The sequence below is a fragment of the Calcarisporiella thermophila genome (assembly GCF_041956535.1).
Source record: "Calcarisporiella thermophila strain CBS 279.70 unplaced genomic scaffold VTP21scaffold_4, whole genome shotgun sequence".
Classification (NCBI taxonomy): domain Eukaryota; kingdom Fungi; phylum Calcarisporiellomycota; class Calcarisporiellomycetes; order Calcarisporiellales; family Calcarisporiellaceae; genus Calcarisporiella; species Calcarisporiella thermophila.
The window spans coordinates 842,421-858,801 of record NW_027192194.1 but is presented as its reverse complement, the minus strand read 5'-3'; the positions used below and the strand labels follow the sequence as shown (position 1 = coordinate 858,801).

The 16,381-nt window shown below is 42.0% G+C and overlaps 7 protein-coding genes and 2 non-coding genes across 9 annotated transcripts; 2 read left to right on the top strand and 7 right to left on the bottom strand.

Moving 5' to 3' along the window:
* Positions 1–17: 17 nt before the first annotated feature.
* On the top strand, positions 18–89 carry VTP21DRAFT_t38. Its single transcript has one exon. It is a non-coding gene; the product is annotated as a tRNA-His (tRNA).
* A 120-nt stretch (positions 90–209) lies between these two features.
* On the bottom strand, positions 210–2,041 carry VTP21DRAFT_8627 (uncharacterized protein; the record flags this gene model as incomplete). The annotated part of the gene is made up of 7 exons (XM_069399498.1): positions 210–369; positions 456–510; positions 580–706; positions 770–899; positions 967–1,036; positions 1,101–1,218; positions 1,457–2,041. 7 exons carry the CDS (start codon positions 2,039–2,041, stop codon positions 210–212), a joined length of 1,245 nt encoding a protein of 414 aa, XP_069254909.1.
* Positions 2,042–2,530: 489 nt separating this feature from the next.
* Positions 2,531–4,003, bottom strand: VTP21DRAFT_8626 (uncharacterized protein; the record flags this gene model as incomplete). The annotated part of the gene is made up of 8 exons (XM_069399497.1): positions 2,531–2,670; positions 2,749–2,861; positions 2,932–3,239; positions 3,310–3,452; positions 3,537–3,577; positions 3,641–3,699; positions 3,793–3,896; positions 3,973–4,003. 8 exons carry the CDS (start codon positions 4,001–4,003, stop codon positions 2,531–2,533), a joined length of 939 nt encoding a protein of 312 aa, XP_069254908.1.
* Positions 4,004–4,313: 310 nt separating this feature from the next.
* On the bottom strand, positions 4,314–5,329 carry VTP21DRAFT_8625 (uncharacterized protein; the record flags this gene model as incomplete). Its single annotated transcript, XM_069399496.1, has 7 exons — positions 4,314–4,390; positions 4,468–4,554; positions 4,630–4,688; positions 4,754–4,861; positions 4,931–5,015; positions 5,102–5,183; positions 5,240–5,329. 7 exons carry the CDS (start codon positions 5,327–5,329, stop codon positions 4,314–4,316), a joined length of 588 nt encoding a protein of 195 aa, XP_069254907.1.
* Positions 5,330–6,013: 684 nt separating this feature from the next.
* Positions 6,014–6,782, bottom strand: VTP21DRAFT_8624 (uncharacterized protein; the record flags this gene model as incomplete). The annotated part of the gene is made up of 3 exons (XM_069399495.1): positions 6,014–6,400; positions 6,467–6,579; positions 6,638–6,782. 3 exons carry the CDS (start codon positions 6,780–6,782, stop codon positions 6,014–6,016), a joined length of 645 nt encoding a protein of 214 aa, XP_069254906.1.
* A 2,247-nt stretch (positions 6,783–9,029) lies between these two features.
* On the bottom strand, positions 9,030–9,891 carry VTP21DRAFT_8623 (uncharacterized protein; the record flags this gene model as incomplete). The annotated part of the gene is made up of 5 exons (XM_069399494.1): positions 9,030–9,230; positions 9,299–9,378; positions 9,498–9,616; positions 9,697–9,752; positions 9,820–9,891. The coding sequence occupies 5 exons, from the start codon at positions 9,889–9,891 to the stop codon at positions 9,030–9,032; spliced, it is 528 nt and encodes a 175-aa protein (XP_069254905.1).
* A 1,024-nt stretch (positions 9,892–10,915) lies between these two features.
* On the bottom strand, positions 10,916–11,521 carry VTP21DRAFT_8622 (uncharacterized protein; the record flags this gene model as incomplete). The annotated part of the gene is made up of 2 exons (XM_069399493.1): positions 10,916–11,306; positions 11,388–11,521. The coding sequence occupies 2 exons, from the start codon at positions 11,519–11,521 to the stop codon at positions 10,916–10,918; spliced, it is 525 nt and encodes a 174-aa protein (XP_069254904.1).
* An 867-nt stretch (positions 11,522–12,388) lies between these two features.
* Positions 12,389–14,975, top strand: VTP21DRAFT_8621 (uncharacterized protein; the record flags this gene model as incomplete). The annotated part of the gene is made up of 6 exons (XM_069399492.1): positions 12,389–12,709; positions 12,794–12,968; positions 13,045–13,161; positions 13,229–13,818; positions 13,895–14,017; positions 14,091–14,975. 6 exons carry the CDS (start codon positions 12,389–12,391, stop codon positions 14,973–14,975), a joined length of 2,211 nt encoding a protein of 736 aa, XP_069254903.1.
* A 1,228-nt stretch (positions 14,976–16,203) lies between these two features.
* On the bottom strand, positions 16,204–16,275 carry VTP21DRAFT_t35. Its single transcript has one exon. It is a non-coding gene; the product is annotated as a tRNA-His (tRNA).
* Positions 16,276–16,381: the final 106 nt, after the last annotated feature.

Below are 16,381 nucleotides of genomic sequence, written 5' to 3'. Positions count from 1 at the left end.
AGTTCAGCCAATCGGAAGCCGTCGTAGTATAATGGTTAGTACATCACGTTGTGGCCGTGATGATCCCGGTTCGATTCCGGGCGACGGCACAAGAGAAATAAGCCATAAATATTTTAAAGGGTTTCGATTTTTTTTTTATAAATATAGAGAGTAATGTATATTACATGATGCAAATAATTACAGGGAATCATGAAATTTCAAACAATTTCTCAATAGTCTAAAAACCCAACCTGAAATCCATTTATAACTCGGCCATCTGGAGGCAAATATTGGGTACTAAGGCGAAGCATAAGCAGGATTCTCTTACATAGGTCATCATTATAATAGAAACGCTCAACCTGTTTATCCCCAGAAAATTGTTTCAAAATCCTAATAGAGCAACAAGAATAGAAATTGGTAAGAATCCGTAGATATTAAAATTACAATTGGGGTGCGCAATAAATGTAAAAATATACTTTTTCACCTTCTCGTCCTGCCTGTCAGTACAATCAGTGTAAAGTATTTTCATCACTAAGAATAAAAGTGGGTGCAACCAATTAGGCCATAGCATTGGGGGGATACTATAATAGGTTTCAGTACCTTTTCGATATCGACTACTGCTTGAAAGAAAATCGTTCGCAATATAACTCGAAAGTCCGCTTGTTGCTTCAACTATGCTGCCTGCGGCGGTTGCCATGATATGTATGAAAGGGTTGAAGATCCATATCTACTTCGAGGGCAAGTCGGGTGAATGAGAAGCAAATAAAAATAAAAGAGATATCCTACTGACTGTGAGATAGGGCTTTTTTGTTTCCTGGCCTTCTATAATAAAGCGATAGGTAGCGTGGGCACGTGCAGCTTCAAGAAAATCGTGTGCAATGAACGGTTTGAAAGAGGGACGGAAAGACACAAGCTCACAACTATAATATTGCAAGGTAAATTCATTTTGTCCAACAATAGAGATAGAAGAAAACCCTCTGCGCTTACTCTCTTGACGAGTCAACAACATCGATTTGGATGAAATACTTATTAAATTTCAAAGTGACGAGCTTAGGTTCTGAAGCAATCATAGGTCAAGGTACGCATTTAGAGAGATCAAACTTCCCAAAAATGTATATTACCAGATGCCTGTTCAAGATTTTCCTCCAGAGCTGAACATTCAAAAAGAGCTTCTCCCAGAGGAGAGAGGCAGCGCTGACAGGTCAGGGGTCGCCAATACCTTCCTGGAAGCAATGAAGTCTATGGGTAAAAAATGGAATTAGTCCACCAGGCATCTTCGAAATCAAATATACGATGACATAATGTATGGTCTTGTAATAAATCGCAATGCAAAACTCCGCAACTACTGCGACCTGTTAGGAGACCAGGGATTCTTTCTAGGACATTTGTATCGGCATGCAGTAGCCAACCGCTTGTGGCACCGGCCTTCTGAGAGTCCTTTCAATAGTAATAGGAAGAAAACTACTTTGACAATCACCTTTCTCTCTGTCAGTTCTACTGCCTCGATATTGACGTCGGTAGGGTGCAACAACAGGTAGGTCCCACCGACCAACCCCACCCGTGGTAATGCCTTGATCTCTCCGACCTTGAAATCCTGATCTTCATGGCACATCCAGCAATCCACCAGTTCTAGCCAGTGCTCCGAAGGTAGATCTTTGACCTTTTTAAATAATACTCTTCTTCCTGCTTCGTTTCTCTCCTCCGCAGGCTTCGTCAGTGTAGCCTGACAGAATTGGCAGGCGATGCTCTGTAGGTCAAGAATTTCTCGCGAAGAGATGGGTAATTCTAAACCGGAATTGGAAGAATCCTTGAACTTATTCCGGATATCAGCAGTGGGTAACTTGAGATTTAGCGTGGTGCCAGAGCTAGATCGCGTAACGCGTTTAGGATCTATACGCGCAGGGAGTGGGAGGATCTCCTCCGAGCCTGATTGGGTTCGAATGGCGATAAGGTGCGGGTGTATCGTGATTTCCGTTGGAAGGGCATCGCTGGAAGAATTAGAGAGACCAATGGAAACGTTGATTGTATTAATATTATGGAAATGTTCTGCGAGCCTTGCCATCAATCGCAATTGAAAGTGTATATTTAGTAAAACACAACAAAGATTTGGGTCCCGAAATTAAAGTTTTTGCTCGAACAAAGGAAATTTGAACTGGGCTGAAAAAAAAAACTGACGCTTCATCAGGCCAACTTGACTAACACAACCTATTTTAAACCCAGAATTTTTCTAAATGAACCATCCTCATCCAAAACAGGGTATTTCCAATCCTCCAGTTGGATCCACATGTATCTAATCACTTTCAAACTCGCACTACTGAAGAATCCAGGTATCCTCTAGCTAGTATAGTGAAGTATCCTTATTCTATATATGGACATTCCTTTAAAGTATCCCGTTTATAATTTATTCTATGTAAATACATCTTAACTAAACTGTTTTGTACACAAAGAGCATAGCAATATCAAAAGAGCGAAATGTAAGGCTATCAGATCAATAGGCGGTTAAAGAGAGTATCATTTCCTGATTGGAAACAAAATTTAAGGACATATATATCTATTTGGAAACGACTTTAATTTCTGTTTTGCGAGCCCCAAGAAGCACCAACAGTGCAATGCTATACTTGAAGAGCGCTTCTTTGTACATGAACAGGAAAGCGGCCGTCAACACACTTTGGCTAAGCTTTGCACTAAGTCCTAATAGACATTCCGAATACACACAGCAAACACTATAAGTCGTCGAAGAAAAAAGAGATAAAAAATCAAGACGATTACCCTTGTAAAGTCCCTCAACACCCTCTGTCTGGATAATCTTGCGCAAGCCATCAAACACGGATTTATAGCGCGTCTTTTCAGACTGACGTAGTTGCATCCGAGATTTGATTACACTGCCAATTGAGAAGTGACTTCAGTATCCAATGGAGAGATTTCACCACTCTCTTATGAGAGGTATCTTACATGTAAGGATAGGTGACCCCGGTGGCCACCAACTTGCTGACTGCACCCAGCCAGAAGAAGTCAAAATTCGTCAACTTCCGGTTGCGCTGAAGTCGTCCTTTTAATTGCTCGAAGACGGTGTATTGAATCACTGGATTAATGACGAGAATTAGAGCAGGAACAACTCCTTGCCAGAACGCAAGGATTCCGTCTTCACGAATAATCTTTAGAGTGGCCTCAATGGTCCCGATACGACGTGTCTCCAAGGGACGCTTCGACGTTGAGGGTTCTCCTTCCTCAAGAGACTCGCGCTTGGTTGTCATACGGGTCTTGAATATTATGTAATAGAACAATTCAGAAAAATAATGTATCGTATCCTAAAGTAGTGACTCCACCTACATTCACCACCCAGATCGGATTAGTGATAATTGCGGTGGCAGCGCCTGCAATTGCTCCACAAAGCATAGATTCTCCTGTGCTCATTATTCTCTTGGCTTTCATAAAACTGGATTTTGTCCATTCGTAAAAGTAGTAGTAAACTCCTAAAAAGAAAGAAAATAATCGGACATCAGCATGAAAGATGAAAAGAAATATTCTTTCATATTGCATCATTGTTCAATCCATACCATTGGTCACCGCAATGCCAAAAAGAGCTGAATCTAGTCCACTACCGAAAATAACATTTAAAAACTTAGTAAAAAAAAAGCGTCTCATGTAAAACTTGGCTTACGAATAGAGTCCACTGAAACCTTCTCGCTGGATGATCTTTTTAAGAGCATCGAAACTATTCTATTAGGAATCAGAACACGAACTTGAATTAGAGAGAAGAAAAAAAAAAAATGCAAGTTATCGAAAGGTGATCTCGAAAGGTAAAACATTTACATGATATGAGTCTAAGCTTTTATTGTTTTTTTGAACTTGCATGCGACTACTGATGGTGATTAGAGGATAGGTCAATGCCATTGAGATGATGCCACCTCCGGCACCTATGACAAAAGAAACATATCAATTAGCAACACAAAGCAACCTGCTTACATCCCAATATAAGGCAAAGTTATTTACCACTAAGAGCATGGGCTACATTATCCGACATGATATCAATCTAATCAAGAATGCTTGCAAAGCTTGAAAATAAGAACAATATTTTCGTGTTATTTTATATTAATGGCATATGCAGATTTCTTCACATGGGCAGCAGTCATGGCCCAATTTCAAGATAGGAACTTGATCATCGAATAATCGGGGCCAGAAAAAATGAGTGGAAATATACCGGGCAATATAGTCCCTTGGAAAGACAAGATGCAAAGAACAAAAAAAAGGTAAAAATACAATAATCAAAAGGTCCCTTTAAAGAAGCCTAAAAAATGAATAAAAAATACAAACAGCCTAGCATGAATAAGTGATCACCTCTTCCTTAAAAATTCGTTTTTTTTCTTTTGTGGGGCGTGCGAGATATCAGTATGATCTGTAATGGGTATTTCTAATAAAATCAAAAGGTTCATTGAGCCCGTGTAGGAAATATAACAAGTGGCTAGAGACACGCATTTGGATCTTTACCTGGTTCGCATTCTGGGGGTCGGATCCATTCCGGGGGGAGGATGCAGGGAAAGCAAGAGGCAATGGCGGCGGCTCTATTGATCCAATCTACACGTGAAAAAACCACCAAGATATAGTTATACTCCTCTCTCTAGCGAATTCCTTGGAAATGCAAGGTCTTACTTGGAATGGGTTTGCCCAGTAGTCTCCGGCACAGATCACTCGAGAAATGGTTACAGTTCCTGCGCAAATCAAAGCGTTAAATACCGAGTTGAAGAAGGTGCTCTCTCCGGGAAAGTAAACTCACCTTGTCAATAGACGATAGGATACTCCGGTATACTCTCTTGATATCGTATGGATAATTCGATTGATATGGTTGTCGGAATATTTACAGTAACCCATGAAAATTGATTTTCTTCAATAAAGTAGGGGAGGGTTAGAGAGTGGGGGAGAGGGCACTGGGATCACAACGTGTTGTACATACCTATAAGTCACACCCGGAGGACCGACTTTGGGTGTTACCACGAATATCCCAGGGAGTTCGTGAGGATGGGCGCCAAAGCAGTATTCTGTTTACGATGTTGAAACAGATGAGGACACAATAGTAGCATTAGCAATCTGTCAAATCGACGAAAACTTGTGCATGCATCCTTACCTCTCCCGCGGATTTCTACGCCGGAATGATAAACGCCAATTCCTAAAGCCGTTGTAATAAATGCAATGGCGCTAGGTGGTAACTGCAAAAGAATTAGGTTGACCAAACAATCTCGGATCAGAAGAGAAGGAAAGTCACCATTGTGTATACGTGAAGGTATACTGGAGTTCCAGATTCTGGCGAATGGATGGTGTCCGCCTTACCCTTTTTATGAATCCAGGATGGCATGGAACGGATATATCCAAGAGAGGGGTAACAATAATAAAGAGCGAAGGTCTAACGATCAAGTTAGCAAATAAAATGAACCGAGAGAATTTAAAAAGTGAAAGGAGAATCTAAACAGTAGTATAAAGAGATATTGCGCAAGATTAGAGAGAAGGGGGGTAATAATGGGGAGGGATGAAGGCGTGTGAGTTGGGGTATGAGTGTAGAAAAATTTTATTGAACCAGTATGCACTTTTATCTTTATGCACCAGGTATAATTTGGCAGGCATTAGAGAAATATGAAACCACAAGAACAGTCCCCTCCCCTTCCTCCCCCATAGATTATCTCTGAGTGGATCCTGCACGTCGACCCCAATGTACGTTTCTGCACACCATTGAGAGACTCAAAAAGGCCGTCACGGAAAACGCGGAACTGTACAAATTGCCTGGTTTACAAATAAATTGTAGGGGGACTGGCTTGGCTCCCTCATTCTACCCACCCTAAGCCCCAGGCGCCTTGACACCACGGCATCCGGGATTATGTAAATAGACAAGTCAACAAGTGGGAGGAAAGAGGATGAGAAACATAACATCGTAACAAGAAAACCCACTCCGGAAGAAACGATTGCGGGACGCAGTCGTGCAGGATTGATGGCCGATCATAAGAATTGAAGGAGAAATGAATAATAAATAAGAAAATAAAATCAATCAATAATAAATGTACAAATACATGTAGATTAATAAAATAAATGCCACATTCGCCATTAGCAGCATCACCTGGATACGCCATATGTTCTCTTTATATTTTACCCAAGCCAGAAATTGTTCTTGCTCACTTATAGTATGGGTGGGCTCTTCTTCAAGTGAGTACTCGTCAAGGAGATTGTCAAACTCGGCCTCAAATTGCTCGAGAGTATCCTCACCCATGTCCTCGGCACCAGCGAGGCCGGGATCTTCAAGGTCAAACTCGTCTTCAAAAGGAGCCATGAAGGATGATGCAGATGGAGTGCAAAAAATGTGTAGTACACAGAATGAGCGAGATGAAACATCGACTGAGCCGTTTCTTTTGTAAGATCGACCTTGGAATTTTAAAATCTAGAGGGGTACTGCATTTAGTTCAAGGAACGAGGGGAGTACTTTTATTTCGCGTCAGCTACGTACCACTGGAGACAATAATGCGAAACATAACAGCAGAAGCAGGGCCATCATCAGGAGAAACACGACACATGTTACGCGAAATCTTTTAGTTTGCCTTCTATGCAATGCAAGCTCATCTACATTGAAATGGAAATGAGTAGTGCAGGTTGAGTTGGCTTTGAGATTCAGACCTACCATTATAACAGTTTTCCCAATCATGATTGATAACTAGGGGAGGGGGCTTGATCTTCTTCTTTATGCTGTTTGGATGTAATCTAAAAGCTTGCCTTGGCTTGTGATTCGAATGGTGACCTGAGGGATATGTATGAGTGGGTGACATAACAAGAAGAATGGCAGAGTGATAGTTTGCAAAGGAATGGGGTCGGGAGTGAGTAGAGAACAATCCTGTGGGAAGGGGAAAGAAGAAAAGCTCCTGGCCTTTGGATGGGTTGATAGAAGAGTAGAAATCAATTCCCTCTTTAAATCACAATAATCTGAGGAAGAAAAAGTTGGGAGGGAATGTAAAGGATTATATAGTTATGGGTCATCAATCTACTTGCTTTGTGTAATAGCGCGATAAGAAAAACTTGACCACACGCTTTGCTATAGTTAAAAATGGCCAAAGCATGTGTGACATGGGGAACCCTATATCATGAAAAGGAGGAAGGCTTCATTTGATCGTCTAGTGGCAACATTATAAATTGTACGAGTCGCCACGATTCCATTGGGGGGTAGAAGTTTTATCTGCTCTTTACCTCGTTCCAGCTCTCTTTACATTCTCTGGATGTATGAAAGGGAACTTAATCACTTGCATAAAGTGATGTTTTGTGAAACCTTTTTTTAATTGCCAAGTATCAAATGAAATTATTCTAGAAAAGCCTCTTTTAAAACTCTCTTATTTATAACCCGGACTATAAATATAGAACTCGGACATAGCACAAAGTTAATGCTTGTCACTTTACCATGAAACTCTAAGTCGCTAATCCAGGTCATCTTACTTGAAACTCATTTCTCGGTAATCTCAGACTAAACGCTGGCCACATCCTCTGAATGGTTTTATTTCCCTCACGCTCTCCTTTTTTAGGTCCAATTATGATGGGCTTCTAGTAGCACACTTTGTATTTAAAGACTCAAGAGAAAAAAAAAGCGTAAGGATTCCATACAAGCGCTCTAATTTCCATGCCAACCTCCTCCAAGGGGGATTGGCCGTAAAGGAGTGTGTAATCTTTGTACTAATTAATTTCAGACTCTTTTCAAGGGGGCAAGAGCTAATTTAAAGCGGGAGAAGGGGTGATAAGCTTAATCAGCCAAGCTTTGAGGAATAAGGCTACACAAATTGCTTGCCTTAATAAAGACAACCACCACCTTACTTTCTCCAGCATCAGCTATCTCTTCGATTAGAGCAGGCTAAAGATAGAATATGTTGGATTAGAAACCTTGCAAACGGGATGAGCCATTGCGGGTGCATTGTGGGTAAAATTTGAAAAAGCCCAGGGAGTGTGTAAGGTTAGAGGAAAAGGTTCCGGCTGGGGAGGGGAAGAGCTCATGGTGAAGTGGTTGTCCAGCCTGTTTAAATGGACAACCCTGCATCCATGCAGAGCTCAGACCTCAAGCCCATTTTCGCTCTCAACATGATATACAGAAACGCTGACTTTTGAATATTCTTGCTTGCCCGAGGTTGAAACTGATCTATTCTCATGCAAGTCAACTAGAATAGTACCTCAAATATACGTCCCATTGGGCCATTGGAGAAGCGAAATTAAAACAAGTACCACAATCTTTATAGGGCCATCTGGTTGAACACCATTTTGCAAATGAAAGCCACCCAAGCATTTTAAAGAAGCACGCCAGGGCAAAGGATCATTAATTTACTAAACCATGGACTGGCTAACTAGGTATATTGCCCAAAGGGTTCGTGGTGACTGAAGCATTCAATGATTCGGGGCAAGCATTTGGATTATCCACTTGTGTATGTATCAACGCAATCTCTGAAGCTAGATGACTAGCTGATAGGATCATGAATCGCTTTCTCTTGCCAACCATGAAATGTACCATTCGGCCTATGGCCGGATTGACTTTATATTTTATTGGCCAGCCCTTCTAAAGATTCAATCGGCTTAATGTTAGCCACCCCCGGCCAGGAGGCAGAAATAGATTCTTTTTGCCACTGGAATGAGCTCCGCTACATCACCTATTCATATCAGAATGTGTATGCAGCTGCAGGTATCCTCAAAGTACTGGTCAACTTGCTAAGGTTTTCGGCTAAACTTGATAGAGTTAAATGGGCTCGTGGAAAGAGAATGGGAGTTACAGTCTGGTAAGATCATTCTTAGGAATACTTGAAGTAGACCCGAGAACAAGAATCGTGGATCTTAACTTTATATTTTACAGCCATATTGAAAAAAAAAAAACAAGGAACAAAGAAACTTCAAGCACTAAAACCTACATAAGCAATAAAGAAAATAAGAATACTGACACCCGGTGTCAAGAATTAGATCAAATACTTAGGAGGGGAAAAAAGAAAAGAAAAAATGTACATGACGATAAAGAGGCATGGAAACAAGATAAAATTAAATGCAAAGTGGAACTATTTTTTAGTTTTCTTCGTTGTTCCAGCGGTCTTCTTTGTTGTCGTAGCTGCCTTCTTGGCGGCAGGCTTCTTCTCGGTGGACTTCTTGGGAGCCGCCTTCTTAGTTATGGTTTTCTTTGTGGTCGTTTTCTTTTCTGGAGCGGCCTTGGTAGCTGGTTTCTTAGCCTTGGTAGTGGTTGCTTTCTTGGGAGCAGCCTTCTAGAAAAAGGTAAACAAAAGGTCTAGCACGTTGAATAGACTGAAGAAATGCATCATGTGTTCCAAACCTTTTCAGAGGTCTTCTCTTTGGTCTCCTTCTTTTCCTCCTTCTTTTCTGGTTTAGCCAGCTTTACAGTGCCGCTAGGCCCTAAGTTGAAAAGTAGCCGTCCAGTTAGAGTTGATTGGCGAATCCAATTGCATGATATCAACAATATAGCGAGTTTTTTTTTTTTTAATTCCAGTAGTGGTAGAGAAAGTGGAAGTTACCGTTGGGCATAGAGAAGACGCCTTTGCCTACGCCTCGCTTCAGCGCCTGCTTGAAATTAATTTCAAAATTATCGCCAACCGTGAAATTCTGTTGGATATATTTTTTAATGGCCTGACGGCTAGAATCCAAAACACAAACGGGTCAGCTGACCGCAAGGCAAAATGTTGGGGCACCAATAATCAAGAAACTGGGATTTACCTGCTGCCCTTGCGCTCCTTCAGGCTCACAATGGCGCTCCTAATCATATCCTCATACTTGAGGCGAGCATTGAGTGAGGTTTGGAGGGAAAAGCGTACAAAATGCAGAATTTCGGATGGATACCTTGGGATGAGCAGAGGAGGAGGCTGCTTTAGCAGTCTTGCTCGTGGCTTTCTTCTTGGGGGTTCCGGCCATACTCGATTTAGCTATAGGGATGCGAACTTTTCAAAAGTTTTCGAAATTCGATTTTGCTTTGTAGAGACAAGCAGCGAAAAGGGAAAAAAAAAAAGAAAAGCAGGTGAGAGCGGAAATGAGAAACAAGGGCGAAATAAATAGCACTGAAAATTTTTTTGAAAAATTTCGCGTTTTCCCAATTAGGGGGCTCGTGTTAGCATTGAATGTGGCCACCACGAGACTGCTTCCCATTGGCTGCGCGCATTTTGAGGGCAGGTAGCGTGGCATTTCGCGTTTAGGAATCGGAGAGATTGGGCTTGTGCTAGAAACCCGCTTTTCATTGGATTCTGTATTGCGGCTGCCGTCCTGTAATTACAACTCTCTACACTGTCATGTGTGTCAGCTGATTTGGCATTAGCGCCAGGATACAGTTCTCCTCTTCTCCATGATATTTCGTTAGCTATGTCCGGTGTTCTGCTGATTTCTATCAGCCGCTCTACTATTATCCATTGCTGCTCATCGTTCCAAACGTGAGCTGGAAGAGCAAGTTGGATGCCTCCTTGGATCTTTCCTACACTCTTCTCACATAGGCTGGAAAGCTCTAATCCAAGCCCTTAGTCAGGCTGATCGTTGTCATCCTTTTTGTACAGTGCTAAGGATCATTTTACATTATGCTTTCTCTCAACACCACGAAATCCAAAACATAGCAAACAATATGAAGCTTGGAAGCTGCTTTCCGAAGTAGACGTGTACGAACTTTATTGTAGTAAAGGAAAAATAAAACATAATATAAAATTGGTTCGATGGTTGTATAATAGATATGGATTTCGATATTGATATTTAAAAGAATACGAGCATATTCATATACACGGAGCTTTTATGATATTTTTAAGTAATATGTATAAAAAAAAACCACGGGCGCGCGATGAATAACTGCAACTCACTTTTGCGTAATTTTAATCTAGAAAACCAGTTAGAATTCGCGTTATTTGTAGCAAAGGCATTAGTATGTATGGAGGGAATTGCAAGTATGCCATTAATGTGTTTAGGGAGAATGCCACCAACTTTTTCTTTGATCATTGGTTTCCTTCTGCGTTGAGATAGGATTCTGAGGAGCTGTTGGAGGAGAAGTAAGGTTGGAAGCGGAGAAACTCATGGGTTGTTGATAGATAGCATATGCAAATTGCGGATGTTGCTGCTGCTGCTGCTGCTGCTGCTGCCCGGGCTGAACAGATTGAAAGGCCACCCCAGCAGGAAATTGTACGTAAGTGGCAGGATTGCCCACGACTTGTTGAGCAGGTGGGTAGACCATGGCTGCTGCTGGCTGTTGATAGCCAAGATAAGGATTCTGCTGTGGAGTTTGCATTTGAGTCATTTCAGAACTTTGGGATTTTAACATCTCTTGGACGCCTCCCTTCTTCACCCACTCCGTGTAGCTTCTCATAAAAATAGTCAGTTTTATATTTTTGTAAACCGAAACAATGAAAGGCCACTGGCATGTGGGCTTAGCTCCTTACCCAGGCGTACAAATTATTTGGAGGCTAAGACTAGGCTTCTCCCCATGCTTCCTTCCCATATGATACTTCAAGCGGTCAGGAATGTAAAATCGTTCGCTGCAGTATGGGCAAGGTAGTTTGAGACTGAAACCCATGTTGCCGTCAAAAATAAATGGCAAAGAATACAATGACAGTAAAAATAAGACGGCAAATATCTGAGGCTAGGTGGGTTTATAAAAGAAAGGGAAAAAATGAAAAAGACGCGTAAAATGACGAACAAAAGTGCGTAAACAAGTTTTTTCTGGGCCAACAAAGAAATAGAGACGCGTGAATAGGTAATTATAGAACGTGGAACCGAGCTTGTAAAATCGAGACGCGAATCATGGAGCAGTCAAAATGGAGCAATAGGCTACGATTTCAGAAAGGCCGAGGGCAATCAGCAGGAGATTATTTAGGCCACAATCCCCTCCTAAAGCGGGCTAGCTTTGAGAGTCTGATCACAGGATGAGGATGCGCTGACTCCCAAAGACTAGGCGACCCGATGGCAAGCATTGCATCGAGGATACGCCCAAGCAAGTGAATTATCGAAATCGAATCGCCAAGACTGGCTTTTCTTGCTTGCACTATCGCATCGAGATGAGCCTCTCGTTCATTGTTGGGTGTGCAGGTAAGAACGTGAAAAGATCCCAAAAATAAAATCTCATGTACGAACCACACGTGCCCATCGACCTCGTAGTCTTGGAGATTGATTAGCGCTGCGCCTTTTCAGGGCAAATATGCTAGATATGAGTGAGAACAAGGGCCATTTTCTACGATCTTTTTATTTTCAATTGCAACCTTCATTGATTCATTTTCAAAGCTAGATTTTGGGTTTTCCTCTTTTTATTAATCTCTCCATTTTTCTCCCATCACCTCAAGCTAGAGGAGATTTTGCAATCATTGGCTCTTGACCTCTTGTACCTTAATCACACCTCTTTTCTTCTAGCGGGGGGGTTGGGAACAACCCGCAAGATTGAATAGTTATGTCTTACAGCCTTAAATTATCCGGGCGGGGTGATGGTGGGGCTGCACTTCACCGTGGCCACACCATGCATGTCCCGCCTTCTGCCGATCACCATGAATCGCAGAGCTCCTACCGATATCGTCGGAAAACAGCTTCCCATACATCTCTCCCCGGCACTCCTCCCCGGCATCAAGTCGTTGAGACAAACACCATCACCAAAACTTACGATACCATCACCGGCAACAAGGTAATTAATAACTACATGATAGTCCGTGAAATTGGTCGCGGTGTCCACGGGAAAGTAAAACTGGGTCGACACGTGGAAACCGGCGAGCTCTGTGTAAGTGATCTAGTCTACATCATATTTTTTTTTCAAACGATTACAGGGCGGTTCGCTTAAAATTGATTTTGACCTTTGATGTAGGCTATTAAAATCGTGGACAGAACGACTAGAAGGCGATTGGGGAAAGGGATCAGCCAGATGACCAATGAACAGAAAGTGAGACGTGAGATTGCTATTATGAAAAAATGCGTTCATCCTAATGTGGTGCGGCTCAAAGAGGTTATCGATGATCCCTCAACGCGGAAAATATATATGGGTAAGTTTTACAAAAAAGACAATATCTCTTTCTGTTCCGTTTTTCTTCTTCAATGCTCATTTCAATTATTGTTTAGTATTGGAATATGTAGAAGGAGGTGAAATACGTTGGAAAGATTCGAACGACCAACCCATATTGCGGCTAGATCAATCTAGACGTGCACTCAGAGACGTGGTGGCAGGTCTTCAATACTGTAAAAATACCCTCATTTTCAACCTCCATCCCTTCTACTACCCTAACGCTGATTATTTGCATTATAGTGCATTTCCAAGGCATTATCCACCGTGACATTAAACCCGCAAATCTGCTTATGACTAAAGAAGGGATTGTCAAAATCTCTGATTTCGGAGTTTCGTATTTTAATGAGCATATGAGCGGCGTGTTAAGTGACCACCAAAAATCCAGCTGGCAAGATGATCTTGAGCTCGCCAAGACAGTGGGAAGCCCTGCTTTTTTTGCCCCAGAGCTATGCTTTATGGGTGATATTTCAGTCGATAACAGTAGCGCAAGTTTAAGATCAAGCGCATCGGCAGCTAGTGCTACAGGCCTACCTCCTACTGCTTCACAGCCCGCTTCACATTATTCACATAGGAAACAGCCCTCCACGTCGATTTCTCGACCACGCATTACCAAGGCAATAGACATATGGGCCTTGGGGGTAACTCTTTTCTGCTTTGTCTTTGGACGATGTCCGTTCATTGCAGAGACCGAATACGAGCTGTTCAACATTATCCCAAACCAACCATTGCAGTTTCCCAGCGATATTCCAATCCCTGAGGAGTTAGAGGATTTATTTCTGAGACTATTAGAAAAGAATCCCGAGAAGAGAATTACTCTTGATGAGATCAAGGTGGGTTATATATATTTATCTATTTCTTCTCGTATGTCTCGCACTCCCCCTCTAATGTGCACATACCTCTGAACAGCGACACCCATGGACAACACAGGATTTGGAGGATCCGCAAAAGTGGATCGAGGAAACTGATCCGCGACGTTATCAACTCGCCGAGGTGACCGAGGAGGAAGTGAAAAGTGCTGTGACTATCATTGTAAATATAGAGATCTCATTTACTTTTGGTTACTCTCTCAAACTTAATATTTACACCCATTATTCAAATGAAGGGGCGACTTAAGCAGCAGTTCCGTAAGCTCTCTACATCCCTCAGCAATATGAGCTTTGGCAGTCTTCGGCGTCGTTCCAAATCAACCTCTATCGGTTCCGGAAGTCATTCTTCCTCAGCCCAATTACCTGCTCCGCTAGGCTCCCCCATGTTTTGGGTTGCTCAAGATGCATCCCCGAGACAGCCAAACCAGCTACTCAACTCACTCTCGCCCTCCTCCCCTGCCACTCCTTCGATCCCTACCTCCCCCACCTATTCTTACAGATCCCTACAACCTCATCCACCACTCATGGCTCCAACTGTCTCTGATGGGCGCAGCTCGCATAGTTCGCCCGCATTTGGACCGTTTGGAGCTTCTGTTCCTACGGGCCTTGGTGTGGTATATGACGCTAATGAGCATGACCAGGAATTATCGGGGAGAACACGGTATAGATCCGGATACCCCAGAAGGCGTAGTGAGTTTGGATTAAGTGCATGGGATCGGGATGCAGTACATGAAGGCGATATACGTTATGCATACCCTAGTGAGAGTGGGTTTGACGCGGCTCTCGTGCGGGAAGAAGTGCTAATAGGTCCACCATCGCGAGGATCTTTCGCTTATTCGGAGAGTGACGAAAGTGATTTCATCTCTGCCAGTGCTAGTACAGGCAGGGTTGAGCGAGGTAGCGGAGAGGGAAATAGCACGACTCGGAGCAGTGGGTTCTACGAAGGGCCAATTCCACAGGTGTATAGCGCCTTCTCAACGGTAAGCAGTGGGCCCGTGGAGTTTGTCGCGGGGCCGCAGAGAGGTAATTCCGGGGGTAATGGTGGAGGAGTGAGTACGGGAGGTCTTGTGGGAGGTGGAAGCGAAGGTGGCGGTGTAGTTAAAAGGGTGCCTGCGGGATGAAATGCAAATTGTTCCATTTGTTTTCTTATATTGTTGCTTATATAAATAATACTGTTCTTTTCTTCTTTTATATAGATTGCCTTTTTATTCTATGTTTATTTCTTATCTTTTCTTTTTACCTATTGTGTGTACTTTTTTTTTCCTGGAACGAGAAGATAATTTTTATTTTATTTTAAATGGAAAACTGTTTTATTTTTTTTTTCTCACTATTTTTTTTTTTTCCTCTTTCATTTGCGATATTCTGTGTGTCAAAACCATTTCATGCTCCACTGACATAGAGCCTCTTACAGGCAGCAGATTATGCTAACCAAGTCTTGATACTATAATGTACGCTTTTTTATCATTTGTTTGTGTTAGACGGCGGAATATTGGTCAAATATTGGTCTTAAAGCAAGCCCAAAGTATGCTCAACATGTTGCTCAATAAATGTAGCACTAAAGAGATAACAAGATCCCTCAGCAATCTAGTTGATAAACTTTTGCCAAAATGTAATGAAATTTGACCTAGTTATTTAGCATGCTATAACACCAGCTGGTTTGACTGCTCAATTATACTGGGATAAACTATATCTCTCATTTTTCTTTTACTTGATGGCTAGTGCATTTTTTCACTTTTGATAGAGTTAATGGAAAAATCTTGCAATCTCACCGTACCGATGTTGATCACAAAAGATATGGCCTTTGTGGTTGAGTTATGCCTTAACATTCGGATATAAAAAACACCTTCCTTTATGTTAAGCATTCGTATACACGATACATATATACATACATACATATATATTGATATTAATATAGCAATCATAGTACCTAAAACACCCTTGTTGCCTTGTTACTAAAGACTCACCACAAGCATAGTTAACCGGAGCACAAGAAGTGATATACAAGTTTACTTGCATACATGGACTCTAGCATTTCCCCTGGCAAGCGATTTTTGCACTAAAAAAATTTACCGACCTAGTCGCTAGTGGGATACAGCTGCTATTGGCTCTCTAAAGCTTATGATTGGAAAACCAAGATTTATGAGGCGGGAGCCACATGAAGTGAAAAACCTCAAAAGAAATATAAGTAACATGTAACATGTTACAGTACTTGACAGTGGTAGTAAACGCCTATGTCAATAGCAAGTCATACTTATTTTTGGTATACCCAGTGGTGAGTTAAAAAATGGAACGGAGTAAAGTCTATTTGTAAATGCATCAAAAAATCGATAATACAATGGCAAAAACTTTTGCCGTTGCCCGGAATCGAACCGGGATCATCACGGCCACAACGTGATGTACTAACCATTATACTACAACGGCTTTCTGAGACACGGATTTTTTTCAATTTATGTATCTATTTAATTTGAACTTTCAAATAGCAGTCACGACATTCATACGGAGGGTGGAGTAGGGGGAGGGTTAGTGT